The sequence below is a fragment of the Somniosus microcephalus genome, chromosome 23, assembly GCF_052327205.1.
Source record: "Somniosus microcephalus isolate GS21.2 chromosome 23, FLI_Smic_1.0, whole genome shotgun sequence".
In the NCBI taxonomy this organism is placed as follows: domain Eukaryota; kingdom Metazoa; phylum Chordata; class Chondrichthyes; order Squaliformes; family Somniosidae; genus Somniosus; species Somniosus microcephalus.
The window spans coordinates 28516622-28534475 of record NC_141009.1 but is presented as its reverse complement, the minus strand read 5'-3'; the positions used below and the strand labels follow the sequence as shown (position 1 = coordinate 28534475).

Here is a 17854-nt window from a genome sequence, read left to right as displayed (position 1 = left end):
ATTCTTCGTCGGAATAAGCTCTTATAGGCGTTCTCTCTTTCTCTTCAGCCTCCAACCTCTCTTTTACCCCATAACAACCTTTGCTGTATTACACACTCTTCCTCCCCCCTCCACCACTGTGTTGAAATTAAGACTCCTTTTCAATGTCACCTTTTCTAACATTCTTTTCCAGGATCTCAAATTAGGGGGGAGACTCTCCACTGGCTGGAGTCATACCTAGCACAAAGGAAAATGGCTGTGGTTGGTGGAGGCCAATCATCTCAGCCCCAGGACATCACTGGAGGAGTTCCTCAAGGCAGTGTCCTAGGCCCAACCATCTTCAGCTACTTCATCAATGACCTTCCCTCCATCATAAGGTCAGAAGTGGGGTTGTTTGCTGATGATTGCAGTATTCAGTTCCATTCACAACTCCTCAGATAATGAAGCAGTTCCTGCCTGCATGCAGCAAGACCTGGACAACAGTCAGGCCTGGGCTGATGAATGGCAACTAACATTCGCACCACCCAAGTGCCAAGCAATGATTATCTCCAACAAGAGAGAGAGTCTAACCACCTCCCCTTGACATTCAACAGGATTACCATTGCTGAATCTCCCACCATCAATATCCTGGGGGTCACCATTGAACAGAAGCTTAACTGGACCAGCCATATAAATACTGTGGCTACAAGAGCAGGTCAGAGGCTGGGTATTCTGCAGCGAGTGACTCACTAAAGCCTTTACGTCACCTACAAGGCACAAGTCAGGAGTGTGATGAAATACTCTCCACTTGCCTGGATGAGTGCAACTCCAACAACACTCAAGAAGCTCGACACAATCTAGGGCAAAACAGCCAGCTTGATCGGCACCCCATCCACCACCTTAAACATTCGCTTCACCACCGGCGTACCGTGGCTGCAGTGTGTACCATCTGCAAGATGCACTGCAGCAACTCACTTTTTCAGCAGCACCTCCCAAAACCTAGAAGGACAAGGTCAGCACGTGCATGGGAACACCACCACCTCCAAGTTCCCCTCCAAGTCACACACCATCCTGACTTGGAAATATATCGTCGATCCTTCATCGTCACTGGGTCAAAATCCTGGAACTGCCTACCCAACAGCACTGTGGGAGTACCTTCACCACAAGGACTGCAGCGGTTCCAGAAGGTGGCCCACCACCACCTTCTCAAGGGCAATGAGGGATGGGCAATAAATGCTGGCCTTGCCAGCGACGCCCAGATCCCATGAATGAATTTTTTAAAATCCTGGAACTCCTCACCTCCATCGGTCTTTCCTTCCTCCTACAAATCTTCAGACTTTCAAAACCCAAGCTGCATGTCACCTGATCATACTTCCTAATTTACCTCATTTTTCTTTCAAATGTGATGATATTCTGCACTAAGACTCTTTCATTTAGGCTTCTCAAATTAAAAATAAAGCATCCTATGTGAAAAAAATTATAATTTTTTATGCCGAATACATCTCAATGACTTTAAGGTAGGAATCCAATTTTGAGATTCAGATACCAAACTGTTGACGCTTAACTCTCACTGCCAATGACATTATCTGAAGCCATGACTAATATTAACTTGCAATCCATTGAGACATATCCTGTATCCTCAGCCTTTTTAAATGAACACAAACCACAAATTATTTTTATACCTTAAAAAGTAATCAAACAAACTTAAAACATTTTAACTATGTATGCTATGTGGTCCTGTGTAGCCATACTTGCATGGCAATTTAGTAACTATATGAAGCACCATGCCATCAGTTTTCAAACAATTTTAAATCAGCCTGGTTCTTTCATTAAAATTTCTAAAGGTGATAGAGATCTCCAAAAAAGACTGTAGTGGTTTTTTGGCAACAGTCACTTCATTTTTGGAAAGTCTTACAAGATGAAAGGCGCTTATGTAAATATTCACCGTGGGAGGATCATTTTGATCCAGACACCAAAATTGTCCTCACCATCAAAATAAAATGACTGAAGTTTAACGTTGTTATGTTTTCAATCACTGGTTGCAGTTCAACAGGTCAGCTGTATATGGAACAATTTATATACTGTCCACCATTCTCCTGATCATGTCATCCTTGACATTTAATCTCTCAAATATAGTAGCTTCACCTATAAAACCAAGCCCACATGCTTCCAGTACCTGTGGCCTTTGCTAGTCTGGAGCTCAGAAACCTTTCCCATCCACCTAAAGGTTAATTGGGAAGCAAAAATCAAAAAGGAATTACGCTGAGATTTACTTGTATATGATACACATTACGAGACGAATATGTCTGGGGGTGCTTATTAAATGAAATGAAAGCCGGGATAGTGGCAGTCTAGATGCCTGGGTGAAGCTGACACCACGTCTAACTGGATCCAAATACAAGCATGGGCATCAATGATCCAAGTGTCATCTTGTTTTTCTTACTTTCATGACCATTAGCAAACATAGATAGAGCCTGAATTCACACAATACTGGACCTAACTCTTTGTAAACAGCAGCACATTAAAAACCCGACGGTACTCAGCAGACGTGCAGTCTGGGGGGCTGGATGCGTTGCCGTGTGAGTGAGCTGTGCGCTGGTGTGCCGAGCAGGCAAGCCCCAGGAATGCCGAGGCCTAGCGGTACTCAACGGTCCGTAGCCAAGGCGCAAGCCCCTTCACTTCAACACAATTCCCACCCTACAGAGGCAGAGAGAAATAAACTCACTTAATCCTGGACCCCATCGTTGCTCGCTGAGGAACTGCGCTGTTGTTGGCTTGGAAGAACCGACGCAAATAAGCGGAGTATTTTCCTCTTCACCCCTTCACGCAGACCTGGGGAACGACATGGTCACCAGGCGCAGAATGCACCGGTGGAGCCGCGACGCCTGCTGGGAGCTGTAGTCCACTCGCCTTGCTCCGCCCCCTTGTTCCGATGAAGACGCGTCACGGCGACAACTCCAACTCCCGGAGCGCACCGCGCCCGTGGCGTGGACGCAAATATGCCAGTGCATCATCTGGACTTGGCCAACTTCACCCCCCCTACTCCCCCACTGTCAGCGATCAAACAACTCTGTTGTAACGTGACATTGATGCAAACTGGCCCCGTTTTGTTGGTATAATGCATGTTTGATGTGGAACAAAAGTGATATTGTGTGTTGGATGAACGTTGCCCATTTTTGCTGCTCAGCAAAAGTCGTTGACTGTAGCTCTGACGAAGAAACTGACTGCCCGAGTTACAGTAAGCAGTAGGAACTGTGTGTATTTTGGCGAGGTAAAATGTTTCTGTAACTTTGCGTGTTTTACAGTATTAATTGTGACAGGATACACTGCGCACCATGGTTATTAACACCCACCCATTGATTTCACATTTGGTTATCATAGAATCATAGAATGGTTACAGCACAGAAGAAGACCATTCGGCCCGTCGACGCCCTGCCGGCTCTCTGCAAGAGCACCTCAGCTGGTCCCACTCCCGCCCCCCCATTTCCCAGTAGCCCTGCAAATGTTTTTCCTTCAGGTACTTCTCCAACTCCCGTTTGAAAGCCGTGATTGAGTCTGCCTCCACCACCCTTTCAGGCAGTGCATTCAAGATCCTAACCACTCGCTGCGTAAAAAAGGTTTTTCTTATGTTGCCTTTGGTTCTTTTGCCAATCACCTTAAATCTGTGTCCTCTGGTTCTCGACCCTTCTGCCAATGGGAACCGTTTCCCTCTACTCTGTCCAGACCACTCATGATTTTGAACACCTCGATCAAATCTCCTCTCACTCTTCCCTGCCCAAAAGAGAACAACTCCAGTCTATCCACGTAACTGAAGTCCCTCATCCCTGGAATCATTCTCGTAAATCTTTTCTGCACCCTCTCTAAGGCCTTTTCATCCTTCCTAAAAGGCGTGCCCAGAATTGAACACAATACTCCAGTTGAGGCCAAACCAGTGTTTTATACAGGTTCATCATAATTTCCATGCTTTTGTACTCTATACCTCTATTCATGAAGCCCAGGATCCCGTAAGCTCTTTTAACTGCTTTCACAACCTGCCCTGCTACCTTCAACGATTTGTGCACATATACCCCATGGTATCTCTCTGTTCATGCACCCACTTTAGAATTGTACCCTTTAGTTTATATTTCCTCTCCTCATTCTTCCTACCAAAATGTATCACTTTGCACTTTTCTGCGTTAAATTTCATCTGCCACGTGTCTGCCCATTCCACCAGCCTGTCTATGTCCTCTTGAAGTCAATCACTATTCTCCTCACTGGTCACTATACTTCCAAGTTTTGTGTCATCTGCAAATTTTGAAATTGTGCCCTGTACATCCACATCCAAGTCATTCATATATATCAAGAAAAGCAGTGGTCCTAGAACCGACCCCTGGGGAATGCCACTGTATACCTTCCTCCAATCCGAAAAACAACCATTCACCACTACTTTCTGTTTCCTGTCACTTAGCCAATTTCATATCCATGCTGCCACTGTCCCTTTTATTCCATGGGCTTCAACTTTGCTGGTAAGCCTATTATGTGGCAGTTTGTCAAACGTCTTTTGGAAATCCATGTGCACCATGTCAACCGCATTGCCCTCATCAACCCTCTCTGTTACCTCATCAAAAAACTTGATCAAGTTGGTTAAACACGATTTGCCTTTAACAAATCCGTGCTGGTTTCCTTGATTAATCCACACTTGTCCAAGTGACTGTTAATTTTGTCCCTGATTATTGTTTCTAAAAGCTTTCGTGCTACTGAGGTTAAACTGACTGGCCTGTAGTTGCTGGGTTTATCTTTACACCCTTTTTTGAACAAGGATGTAACATTTGCAATTCTGCAGTCCTCTGGCACCACCCCCGTTTCTAAGGAGGATTGGAAGATTATGGCCAGTACCTATGCAATTTCTTCCTTCATTTCCCTCAGCGTCCCAGGATGCATCCCATCTGGTCCTGGTGACTTATCTACTTTAAGTACAGCCAGCCTTTCTAGTACCTCTTTATCCCATCCAATATCTCCTCCACCTCCTCCCTCACTATGTTTATGGCAGCATCTCTTCCTTGGTGAAGACAGTTGCAAAGTACTCATTTAGCACCTCAGCCATAACCTCTGCCTCCATGTGCAGGTCTCCTTTTGGGTCCCTAATCGGCCCCATTCCTCCTCTTACTACCCGTTTACTATTTATATGCCTATAGAAGACTTTTGGATTACCTTTTATGTTAGCTGCCATTCTATTCTCATACTCCCTCTTTGCCCCTCTTATTTTCTTTTTCACTTCTCCTCTGAACTTTCTATATTTAGCCTGATTCTCAGATGTATTCTCGATTTACATCTGTCATACACGCTGTTTTTCTGCTTCATCTTTCTATCTCTTTTGTCATCCAGGGAGCTCTGACTTTATTTGCCCTACCTTTCCCCTAGTGGGAATGTACCTCGACTCTCCCCAAACTATTTCCTCTTTAAAGGCAGCCCATTGTTCCATTACAGTTTTGCCTGCCAGTCTTTGATTCCAATTTACCCGGGCCATATCCGTTCTCATCCCACTGAAATTGGCCTTCCTCCAACTAAGTAATTTTACTCTAGATTGCTCCCTGTCCTCTTCCATAGCTAATCTAAACTTTATGATACTATGATCACTGTTCCCCAAATGTTCACCTACTGACACTTGCTCCACTTGACCCACCTCATTCCCCAGAACCAGATCCAGCAATGCCTACTTCCTCATCGGGACGGAAACATGCTGATCCAGAAAGTTCTCCTGAACACACTTGAGAAATTCTTCCCCCTCTCTGCCCTTTACACCATTACTGGCTGTGTGTTGAAAATAGAAATTATTTACAAACTAATAATATACTTTAGTCTTTTGAGGATTACAGTGGTATTTATATATGGTATCAAAACAAGACAGTAAACATACATTGTTTTCACAAACATAACTTCTGCAATAATGTGAATGATAAAAAGAAATAATTTCCAACTGCTGAAAATCTGAAACAAAAACAGAAAATGCTGCAAATACACAATTGATAAATCAGCAATTCGAAAATGCAAGTGAACTCTAGGAGGTAACCCTTGGTCATAACTGAAAACTGAAAGTTAAGCATTTTAAGAAGGTTGGCAAAAGTGAAGGGAGCAGGGGCAAAGGAAAAACAACAGAGGAAATTAATGGGCTGAATGACCTGCAAATTGCTTAGTTGAAAACTGTTAGACCATCTCAGTGAGACAATGGGAAGGCATGCAAAGAACAGGCAAGTAGCTAAGTTGCTGAAAAAACACGGGAGATAGCCCCAGAAAAGAAGGAAAATGTGGGAAATTAGAACAAAATATAAATTAAGTTTCAGATACAGAGGTCTGAAATGAAAACAGAAAATGCTGGAAATAGTAAAAACAGACCAACAGCCTGAGCAGACCCCTCACCACCAAAACTGGGTGTTGAAGGGTCTGCACCTGAAACTCTGGGCCGCCAATCCCTAGACTCACCCCAAATCCCCAGCACTCCTTATTATAAAGATAATAATGGGGGATATTAGCGAAGTATTGAGACCAGAAAGCTGCAGGGCACCTGGGAGAAAGATGAGATACTATTGATGAAACTTGTTGGAACTGTGTAAGATGCTAAAAATAGAGAGATCAGCGTGTGAATAGAGGGGAGGATAAAATGATGAGTCACAGGGAGGTCAGGGTCATACTTGTGAACAGCACTCTCCAACACCTCAGATACGCTGCTCCAAACAAAATTCCTGCGGTGGTGGAGGTGGGGGGTGTGCTGTGCCCAAGGCGTTCGCCTGTTTTTCTCTTTTCAGGACTGTGTGATTTCAGCACTTTTCTTTTTCATTTCATACCTCCTGCAACTACAGATTTGATTTTGTCTTTCTCTACCTTTCTGAACCTTCTTGACTTTTTTTATGTGTGGGTTCTCCCATGCTTTTCCATTTTGTATGTTTTAGTGCATTTCCATTGCCCCACTCAGATGATTATTTGTATCATCTAACAGTTTTCTATTCAGAAATGTGCATGTCATTCATCCCGTACCGGTGCAGTGCTGATGGATGCTGCCTGACCTGCTGAGTATTTCCAGCATTTTCTGTTTATATATCAGTGATTATGGTACTGAAAAGAAAGACTTGCATTTCTATAGCGCCTTTCACGATCACCAGACGTCTCAAAGTGCTTTACAGCCAATGAAGTACTTTTTGAAGTGTAGTCACTATTGTAATGTGGGAAACGCAGCAGCCAATTTGCGCACAGCAAGCACCCACAAACAGCAATGTGATAATGACCAGATAATCCCCTGCTCTTCTTCGAAACAGTGCCATGGGATCTTTTACATCCACCTGAGAGAGCAGACGGGGCCTCGGTTTAATGTCTCATCGAAAGACAGCACCTCCGACAGTGCAGCACTCCCTCAGCACTGCACTGGAGTGTCAGCCTAGCTTTATGTGCTCAAGTCCCTGGAGTGAGACTTGAACACACAACCTTCTGACTCAGAGGCGAGTGTGCTATCAACTGAGCCACAGCTGACACTGTCCATGATGTGGAGATGCCGGTGTTGGACTGGGGTGGACAAATGTAAGAAGTCACACAACACCAGGTTGTAGTCCAACAGCTTTATTTGAAATCACAAAGCTTTCGGAGCGCTGCTCCTTTGTCACCTGACGAAGGAGCAGCACTCCGAAAGCTTTGTGATTTCAAATAAAGCTGTTGGACTATAACCTGGTGTTGTGTGACTTCTTACAGCTGACACTGAACTAGCAACTCAGTGGTTGTAAATTCATAATCCCACTATGGCAAATTGTGAAAGTGAATTGAATAAATCTTGTAATTTGTGGACTAGCAGCAGTAAAAACATAGGAACATAGGAACAGGAGTAGGCCATTCATCCCCTCGAGCCTGTTCAGCCATTCAATTAGATCATGACTGATCTGTACCTCAACTCCATTTACCCACCTTTGCTCCATATCCCTTGATACCCTTACCTAACAAAAAAAAATGATTTCAGTCTTGAAAATTTAAATTGACCCAGCATCCACAGCCTTTTTGGGGAGAGAGATTCAGATTTCTACTACCCTCTGTATGAAAATATGCTTCCTGATTTCACTCCTAAATGGCCTAAATCTAATTTTAAGATTGTGTCCTCTTGTTTTGGATTCCTCCACCAGAGGAAGTAGTTTCTCTCTATCTAGCCTATCAAATCCCTTTATCATTTTGAACACCTCAACTAGATCATCCCTCAACCTTCTAAACTCAAAGGACTACAAGCCAAGTTTATGCAACCTGTCCCCATAACTTAACTCTGGTATAATTCTGGTGAATCTGCGATATACTCACTCCAAGGACAAAAATCTTTCCTGAGGTGTTTTGCCCAAACCTGAACACAGTACCCCAGATGGGGTCTGATCAAGGCTCTGTACAAATGAAGCATCACTTCCTCACTTTTGTATTCCAACCTCCTTGAGATAAAGACCAACATTACAACAGTGACTCCACTTCAAAAGTACTTCATTGGCTGTAAAGCGCTTTGAGACGTCATGCGGTCGTGAAAGGCGCTATATAAATGCAAGTCTTTCTTTTATTAGTCTTTTCTCATTACTTTTTGTACACAGGCACCTAAATCCCTTTGCTCCTCCTCAACTCCTAGGGCTGGATTTTGTCAATGGGGGTGCATTGGGGCCGGGACTGCTGGTTTTTGGGTTTCAGTCCCACCCCCAACGACATCTGGCCAACCCACGCTATTTTCCTTTGATTGACCTTGTTAAGCCCGCCCTGCGGGCTTAGCCGGCCAATTAAGGAAAAGCCAGTGACAGAGGACGTCAGGCGTATGACGTTTCATCTGTCGAAAACATTTTGACAGATGAATTGTCAGCGTTTGATAGCTTTGAGAAGCTGTCAAACACTGACAATCTCTGTTCTAAGGTGAGCCCTTGCACAAAGACTCACCAAAACCTCTCTCCTCAGCAGAAAGCAGATGGCTGCTGCATCTGAGAATGCAGCAGCCATTCTGTCATCTCGGCCGTTGAGATGAGGGTTGAAGCCTGCAGGAAGAAGCAAAGGTAAGTAAACTTTTTCTAACACTTTTCACTCACCTCTCATACTTACCTCTCCACACTTGCACCCATCGCTCACCTCTACATCTGACACCTCGACCCCTCTCACCCCCGCAGACCCACTGCTCGCCTCGCTAACCCTGGCGAGGTTCGCAGCCGCTGGAAAGCCCGCAATTGCAGGGGTAAAATGGAGATGCCAGTTAATTGGCTCTAATCCCCTTCCCGCCTCAAGGAGACGGGTCCCTGCGCGAGTCGGGATCCACCTCCCAGGAAGATGGCACGGAGGTGGGTTGGGAACGGGGTCCGTACCCGCTCCCAGTTTCTGCCATTTTCCCGGCAGTCCCGTCTCCATACCCGCCTCCCCAGGGCTGACGAAATTCCCCCCCTAGTCTCTCACCTTTAAAAAAAGATTCCGATTTGTCTTTCTTGGATTCAAAATGGATGACCTCACACTTCCCCACATTGAATGCCATCTGCATAGTTTTGCCCACTCACTTAGTCTTTGTCCCTTTGCAAATTCTTGCTCCCACCTACACAACTTACTGTGCATTCTAACTTAGTGTCAACTGTAAACTTGGATATACAACTGTCTATTCCTTCATCCGAGTCATTAATATATATGGTGAAAAGCTAAGGATCCAGTCCAGACCCCTGAGGAACGCCACTTGTCACATCCTGCCAATCAGAGACTGTTCCCTTTATCCCTACTCTCTGTCTCTTACCTCCCAACCAATTACCAACCCAATTCACAAGCTTACCTCCAATTCTGTGCACTTTAATCTCTTGTGTGGAACCATATCAAATGTCTTCTGGAAGCCATTTAGACAACATCCGTAGACACTCCCCTATCCACCATGTTAGTGAACTCAAAAAATTCAACTAGATTAGTCACACATGACCTACCATGAACGCTGCTGGATTGTCGTAAAAATCCAACTGGTTGACTAATGTTCCAAAGGCAAGGCAACCTGCCATCCCTACATAGTCTGCACTGCACTTGGCTATAGTCCCACACTACATGGTTGACTAATTACCATGTTTGTGCCAAGCCTTAGGAATGTTTCTCATGGTATACAAATTCCTGAATGTAATAATGCTACAGTAAAGAGCTCTGAAAAACAACTATCACTACAGTTTAGTCCACAGAATATAGTCCACTACATATGGGGGGGGGCAGTGAACATCTGGAAGACAAGAGGCACATCACCAGCTGTCACCCAGTTACAACATGCTTATTTTGACCTACTAATTCCAAAGATGACTCCAGAATTTGGTATAACTACATAAATTCTATTTAAGTCCAACATTCTTAGGCTCACAAGTACTATTTTTTGAGTAAAGTCACCCAGTAGTTTTCTGTGCAAGGTACATAACCAGTTGTAACGGCATAATTTTATATGAAAGCCATGTTAACAGAGAGTGATCACCTGATACTGTAAAGACTAAATGTGTATCCTTAGGCTATATTTTAAAGTTTCACAATAAGCTAGCCTGAAGCTATGGAAAATGTTTTTATTGATTCTCTGGATGTGGGTGTCGTTAGCATGGCCAGCATTTATTGCCCATCCCTAATTGCCCTTGAGAAGGTGATGGTGAGCCACCTTCTTAAACCGCTGCAGTCCGTGTGGTGAAGGTACTCCCACAGTGCTGTTATGTAGGGAGTTCCAGGATTTTGACCCAGCAACGAGGAAGGAACAGAGATATATTTCCAAGTCAGGATGATGTGTGACTTGGAGGGGAACTTGGAGGTGGTGGTGTTCCCACGCACCTGCTGCCCTTGTCCTTCTAGGTGGAAGAGGTCACGGGTTTGGGAGGTGCTGCCGAAGAAGCCTTGGCGAGTTACTGCAGTGCACCTTGTAGATGATACACACTGCAGACACGGTACGCCGGTGGTAGAGGGAGTGAATGTTTAAGGTGGTGGATGGGGTGCCAATCAAGCGGGCTGCTTTGTCATGGATGGTGTGGAGCTTCTTGAGTGTTGTTGGAGCTGCATTAAATACTGATATATTTGATGTGGCAGTATGTCTGTACTTTATACCTATTTATCTATATACACAGAATCTTGCATATTGTGCAGATTCATAGCAATGTAGTGGCAATTCTAGAAGCCACTATAATGTACATCATGTACAGGATTTCTTTTCTAGGGTGGGCACATGCTTTTCCAAAACATGTTCATTTTTGACATTTTATTTGGCGTACTTTCCAACATTTTGGGTAGACTTTTTATCATAAGTATATGCAAATATTTTCTGATGTGTATATTTTGTCATATGAGATTGATATCCCACTAAACTGGACAGAAAACAATGATGAACAATGTATGGCAATCTATTAGTTATAAAATGTACATATTTGATTCTAGCTTCAAGTTGTCTTGCTATATTATTATACTACTTTGAGTCTAGAAATGATTATTGATTATTGATGGTATTAGCAGAGCAAAGCTTATCTCATTCCTATGATACTGTATCCCTTTGCTCACTGTTTTAGCTCCACTTTCAACCCATTTTTATTTTTTCCTTTACTCATAAAGGTGAGCCAGGTTAATGATGGGGAATTAACACATTTTAGGTATCCAGTATCTGCATTAACTACTTCCAGCTCAGTCAGGTCAAACTCCATTAATAGCTTTAACATCAGAATAGCTGCACCAGTGTGAATTTTTTTCCATTTTCTAGGCCATTCTTAGGCCTGTCTCGTTGACATTGCCACTTTATGCCAAATTAGGAGTAGTTTTGTCCTTGTTTTCAAATCCCTCCATGGCCTCGCCCCCCCATTTCTGTAATCTCCTTCAGCCCCACAACCACACCACCGCCCCCACCCCCACCCCCCGCCCGAGATATCTGCGCTCCTCTAATTCTGGCCTCTTGAGCATCCCTGATTTTGGATGATCAGCCATGATCTCATTGAATGGCAGAGCAGGCTCGAGGGGCCGAATGGCCTACTCCTGCTCCTATCTTCTATGTTTCTATGATTATAATCGCTCAATCATTGGTGGCCATGCCTTCTGTTGCCCAGTAAGCTCTGGAATTCCCTGCCTAAATCTCTCCACCTCGCTACCTCTCTTTCCTCCTTTAAGACGCTCCTTAAAACCTAACTCTTTGACCAAGTGTTTGGTCATCTGCCCTAATTTCTCCTTATGTGGCTCGGTGTCAAATTATTTTGTCTTTGAATACTCCTGTGAAGCGCCTTAGGACGTTTTACTATGTTAAAGACGCTATAAAAATACAAGTTGTTGTTGTAGGCCCATGTCCAATAGGAACTGAATTAACACTGCTGAAAACCATTTCACATATGTCCTTACAGACAAAGGAGACAATCATCTCATCAATCTGGACTCGACTTGAATCACAACTTGAAAAGCCATGACTAACCTACCACTATACCCATTTCCCCAATCCATTTATTTTAAACAGGTTAGCACCTTATGTAAAATAGTAACGGAGTGTTATACAAATGCATTAAACATTAGCAACAGTAATTCATAGGCATTGGTCTCGAAATGAATCAATAGCATAAAAAGCTCTTCATTACAGTAACTGCCTTGGAGCTTTACAGTCTTCAGCTGCCCACAATGCCTTGATGTTATTGTAGTGTCCGTGTGTTGATAAAGACACTGAAGACAGGAGTTGATTCATAGGTGTTTACTAAGTAAAGTCTGGGGGGGTTCTAACGGATATACACAATATACAGGCTTATATAGCCCGAGTGGCCATTACCGGCATTACAGCACACCTGGGGCTCTTAAAGGCACATACACTACAATTCCTCCCCTTTTAGCTAACCAGTACATATTTTAAGTATAAGAAAAATAATATATACATTGCTGTAGTTAATTAATTATAAGTCAGTCTCTCAGGAGGCTTCCTGACTCGGTCCGGATAACGCCTCGGGGGTGTAGTAGTTTCTGGTGGTGTAGTAGGTTCTTTTGGCAAGGCTGATTCGGCTTCAATGCCAGTGTCGGGTTCATCGGGTTCCAGTATCACCGGATCGGAGGTAGATATGGGTATCTCTACTTCATCGTTAGACGTATAGAGTTGTGGTGTAGGTTGTCCCTTTTCGGATGACTCTATGATTTGGTCAGCATGGCGCCTTATTATGCTTTCTCCGATGTCCACGGTATACATCAGTGGTCCTAGTCGTGTGCAGATAGTTCCAGGCTGCCATTTCTCGGTACGGTAGTCCCGGGCCAAAACTTGTTGACCTATCTGGAAGGTTCTAGTTGGCCTTTCATTCATGCCTTGAAACTGCCGGTTCTCCACGTCCCTTCTGATGTTGGGCTTGACCAAATCCAGCCGGCATCTTAGGTTTCTATTGAAGAACATCATGGTGGGAGTTTGGTTGGTAACCATATGTGTTGCATTCCTGTATGCGAATAAGAAGTTATCCACCTTGTGCTGAAGTTTTATGTCTTCATTACCCATGGCCTTTATGGCCTTCTTGAAGGTCTGGACAAACCTTTCAGCCAATCCATTGGTGGCGGGATGGTATGGGACGGACGTGTAGTGCTTAACCCCATTGTTTTTAAGAACTTCCTGAATTCTTCGGACACAAATTGCGGTCCATTATCAGAACATATCTGTTCCGGCAGCCCATTCCTGGCAAATATGGTCCTTAATACTGTGATGGTTTTTTCCGTGGTGGTGGAGGACATCTTTATTACCTCCGGCCACTTGGAGTGTGCATCAACCGCGATTAAGAACATTGAGTCCATAAATGGACCAGCAAAGTCGATGTGCACCCTTTGCCAGGGAGATGAGGGCCACTCCCATGGATGTAGCGGGGCTTGTGGTGGAGCGTTTTGGACCTTCTGGCATCCTAGGCAGCTCTTGGTCATTTCTTCGATGTCTCCATCGATACCTGGCCACCATACAAACGCCCTAGCTAGGTTCTTTATTTTCACTCCACCCAGATGCCCCTCGTGAAGCTCCTTTAGAACTTTATCCTGGAGTTTGGGTGGAATCACCACCCTGGATCCACACATCAAGGTTCCTCGGCACACTGACAGCTGTTCTCTTCTTTGCGAGAATGCTGGCAACAGTGGTTCGCCATGTGCTGGCCATCCCTTCACTGTTAAATCGTAGACCCGTGAGAGAGTCGGGTCATTTTTCGTCTCCCTTTCAATGGCAGAATTTGTTACTGGTAGACATTCCACTATGGTAGAGTGGAACATCTCTACTGGGTCTACTGTAGGTGCCTCTTCTACCGTTGGCAACGGTAGGCGCGATAAACCGTCAGCATTCCCATGCTGTTTTGATCCTTTGTATTCTATGTTGTATTGGTGTGCCCCTAGAACAAGGGACCACCTCTGTAGCCTTTGCGCTGTCATAATGGGAACACCCTTTTTAGGGTTGAATATGGAGATGAGGGGTTGATGGTCAGTCAACAAGGTAAATTTTTGTCCGTGTAGGTAATGGTTGAATTTCTTCACTCCCCATACCAGGCTGGGTGCTTCCCTGTCGATTTGGGCATAGTTACGCTCAGCTGAGTTTAATGAGCGTGACGCAAAAGCTATCGGCCGTTCTGAGCCATCAGGGAATTTATGGGATAATACTGCTCCTATGCCGTAAGGGGATGCATCGCACGCCAGTCTGATTGGCAGTGATGGGTTGTAATGAGCCAAAACTTCTTCGGATGTGATTAAGTCTTTGCATTTGTGGAAGGCACGTTTACAGTCTTTGTTCCATTTCCAAATCACTCCTGTTTGTAGAAGTTCATTAAGAGGGTGTAGAAGAGTTGATAAGTTCGGTAAAAATTTATGATAGTAATTTATTAATCCCAGGAACGACCTTAATTGTGAAACATTTTCTGGTGCTGGGGCTTTTATGACCGCTTCAATTTTTTCAGGTGACTTATGCAACCCTTCCTTATTAATTATGTGGCCACAATATGATATCTGATTTTGGAAAAATTCGCACTTGGGGCGATTTGCTCGTAGGCCTCGTTCTTTCAGCCTAGTGATCACCTGCTCCAAATTGGCAAGGTGCTCGTTGTCATTTTCTCCTGTTACAAGGATGTCGTCTAGGTAGCATTGAGTCCCCGGAATCCCTTGCAGGACTTGCTCCATAGCTCTTTGCCAGATAGCTGGAGCTGATGCTACTCCAAAAACCAGTCGATTGTACTGGTACAGGCCTTTGTGTGTGTTTATCGTGAGATACTTTTTAGAGGCCTCCTCAACCTCCATCTGCAGATATGCCTGTGCCAAGTCAATTTTGGTGAAACGTTTCCCTCCGGATAGTGAGGCAAAAATATCTTCTACCCTCGGAAGAGGATACTGTACTGTGTGAAGTCACCTTGAAGTCTCCACAGATGCGAATTTTTCTCTGTTCTTCAGGTTTATCATTATTCAATGCTTTTTTCATGACTGGAACGATGGGTGTTGCCCACTCGCTCCAATCTATTTTGGATAATACGCCTGCCTTTTCCAAATTCTCCAGCTCTGCCTCGACTGCTGGACGAATTGCGTATGGCACCGGTCTTGCCTTAAAAAATTTGGGAATTGCTGCATCTTCCACTTTTATTGAGGCGGTGATGCCTTTCAAGGTTCCTAGTTTCTCTTGAAACACTTCTTTGGCGTTGGCCAAGATGTCTTTTAATCGTTCAGGTATGATGTCATCATTGTTTATTTTCTTACTGGTCACCGTCAGTGCCTGAATGGAGTGCCAGTCTAAACGTATCTTCCTTATCCATTCACGTCCCAACAACGGTGGACCACCATCTTGTAGAATGTATAAATACAACTTTTGTATTTCTTTGCCGTTGTATACAACAGGCACCCTTATTTTTCCTTTGGGGTATACTTTCTGCCCCGTATATGTTTTTAAGATAATGGATGTGTCTTTTAGAGGTATATGCGAAAATAGCCTCTCGTAATCCCGTCGATTTATTACGGTTAGAGCTGATCCTGTATCTAGCTCCATTTTAACAGGGGACCCTGCTATCGTGAGGGTAACCCAAATGGTTTGGTAATCATCTTTGGCAAGTACATTATGTAATTTGAGACAGCTTAGTTTCTTGTTTTCGGAGTCGCTATCGCTCTTCTGGTCTTCGGAGCTACTGTCCGTCATCATTTGTACCTTCCTGTACTTTCCTTTATTGATTTTTTTTTTCTGTCAGTGGATTTATTTTGTCCAGATCGGCATACCCGTGCAATGTGTCCAATCTTTCCGCATTGCCTGCATGCTTTGTCCTTGAACCAGCAGTCCTTCTGGTTATGGGTGGATCTGCCGCAGCGATAACATCTTTCGAAACCCTGTGTCATTTCATGGGTGCCGAAGTCCTGTGTCTTTTGTTGTATCTCTGCAGCTCCTCTTGCTGCTGCTTCGTATGATACAGCCATACTGAAAGCTTTGTCCAATGTTAAATCTTTTTCAGAAAGCAGCTTTTTTTGTGTTCCTTCACTTAAGAGACCGCAAACGAATTTGTCTCGAAGATAATCTGCTAATCCTGCCCCGAATTGGCAGTACTTTGATAGCTTTCTTAATTCGGTTAGGTAATCAGCGTTACTTTCATTCTTGTGTTGATTTCTCTTGAAGAATTTGAATCGTTCCGCTATCAGCAGCAGTGTTGGGTTTAAGTGCTCCTGCAGGGTATCAACAATTTCTTTAAAATTCTTGTCCTTTGGTTTGGCTGGAGTGATTAAATTTTGTAACAGCCCATATGCCTTTGCGCCCATTAGGTCAGCAGTACTGAAGCTTTTGTTTCATCTTCTATTCCATTTGCAGTGCATTATACCTCTACTCTTTCCACGTATGTGGTCCAATCCTCTATTTCGCTATCAAAAGCATCAATATTGCCAGACTTAGGCATTTCAGAAAAGATATGGCGCTTCCCGCGCTTTTCTTTCTTTTCAGCAGCAAAGATATGGTGCTTCCTGCGCTTTCCCGCCGCTGCTGCCGATGACAGCGCTGTTTCCCGCGGTTTCCGTTCTTTGTTTTATTTTTGTTTTATTTGTTTACAGTTGGAGACTCATTCCCGCCGGACTTTCTCTGCAGGTCTGAATGCTGACCTGCTTGCCGCGCCGGCCGTCCCCCGAGTGCTCCCTCCCAGTCCGTTATTGCTTGCCTCCGATTTCGCTGCCTGTCTCAGCTGTAGAGCTAGCCGCTGGAGCCCCAGCCTGACGCCCAGGAAGGATTAGCGCAGTACCTGCCACCAGCTTGGCCAGCTGGTGAAACCACAGCTTCTCTCACTTTCTTGAGTCTTCTGGACGCCAGAGGAATCGATGTCCTTGAGGTGCTGCCGAATTGCAGGTAAGTCCATTTCCACTTCGTCGCCACTGTAGTGTCCGTGTGTTGATAAAGACACTGAAGACAGGAGTTGGTTCATAGGTGTTTACTAAGCAAAGTCTGGGGGGGGTTCTAACGGATATACACAATATACAGGCTTATATAGCCCGAGTGGCCATTACCGGCATTACAGCACACCTGGGGCTCTTAAAGGCACATACACTACAGTTATGTTATTTGCCATCTTGTGCTTTTGGAGCCAGAATCTGATGTTCCTTTTTTTGGATCCCATAAGAGAAGAGGTAGTCCATCCAGGTTCATAACATGAGACTTGCATGATTGAGATAAGGAATGCTATTCTATTGTAATTTATTTTTATGCTTCATCATATAATAACTATTCTGCACTTTAATTCATTTGTAACTCTTTCAAAATGTTGTTATGTCATTTGATTTGAACAAAAATTAAGGACAACTTTGTCTTCCAAGGAAGGCTGACAAAGTCAAGGAGGAGATCTGTGCAAACCATTAATCAGATGCCAGGTTTAATCAATAGATGGGAATGGATCTATTTATGGACCATAAATCATTCATAATTATCCATTTAATAGCAGATTGGGGATTTCTTATCAGCCACATTAAAAAT

The 17854-nt window shown here is 44.1% G+C and overlaps 1 protein-coding gene and 1 long non-coding RNA gene across 6 annotated transcripts in view; one reads left to right on the top strand and one right to left on the bottom strand.

Annotated features, from left to right (window-relative positions):
• The window catches only part of dennd1a (DENN/MADD domain containing 1A), a 517876-nt gene extending 514996 nt beyond the window's left edge, over nucleotides 1–2880 (bottom strand). For 2 of the 5 annotated variants that reach the window (XM_085965676.1, XM_085965677.1), the window contains exon 1: nucleotides 2684–2872. In XM_085965676.1, the coding sequence (XP_085821802.1) occupies nucleotides 2684–2700 (17 nt within the window). In that variant the 5' untranslated portion in view covers nucleotides 2701–2872. Of the gene's footprint in view, nucleotides 1–2683 lie in introns of all 5 variants that reach the window. The other 3 variants (XM_085965678.1, XM_085965679.1, XM_085965680.1) reach the window with 3 other exon arrangements.
• Nucleotides 2881–2897: 17 nt separating this feature from the next.
• LOC147101768 (uncharacterized) overlaps nucleotides 2898–17854 on the top strand; it is a 33060-nt gene continuing 18103 nt past the window's right edge. The window contains exon 1 of the long non-coding RNA XR_015073359.1: nucleotides 2898–3229. This is a non-coding gene — a long non-coding RNA (uncharacterized LOC147101768). The remainder of the gene's footprint in view (nucleotides 3230–17854) is intronic.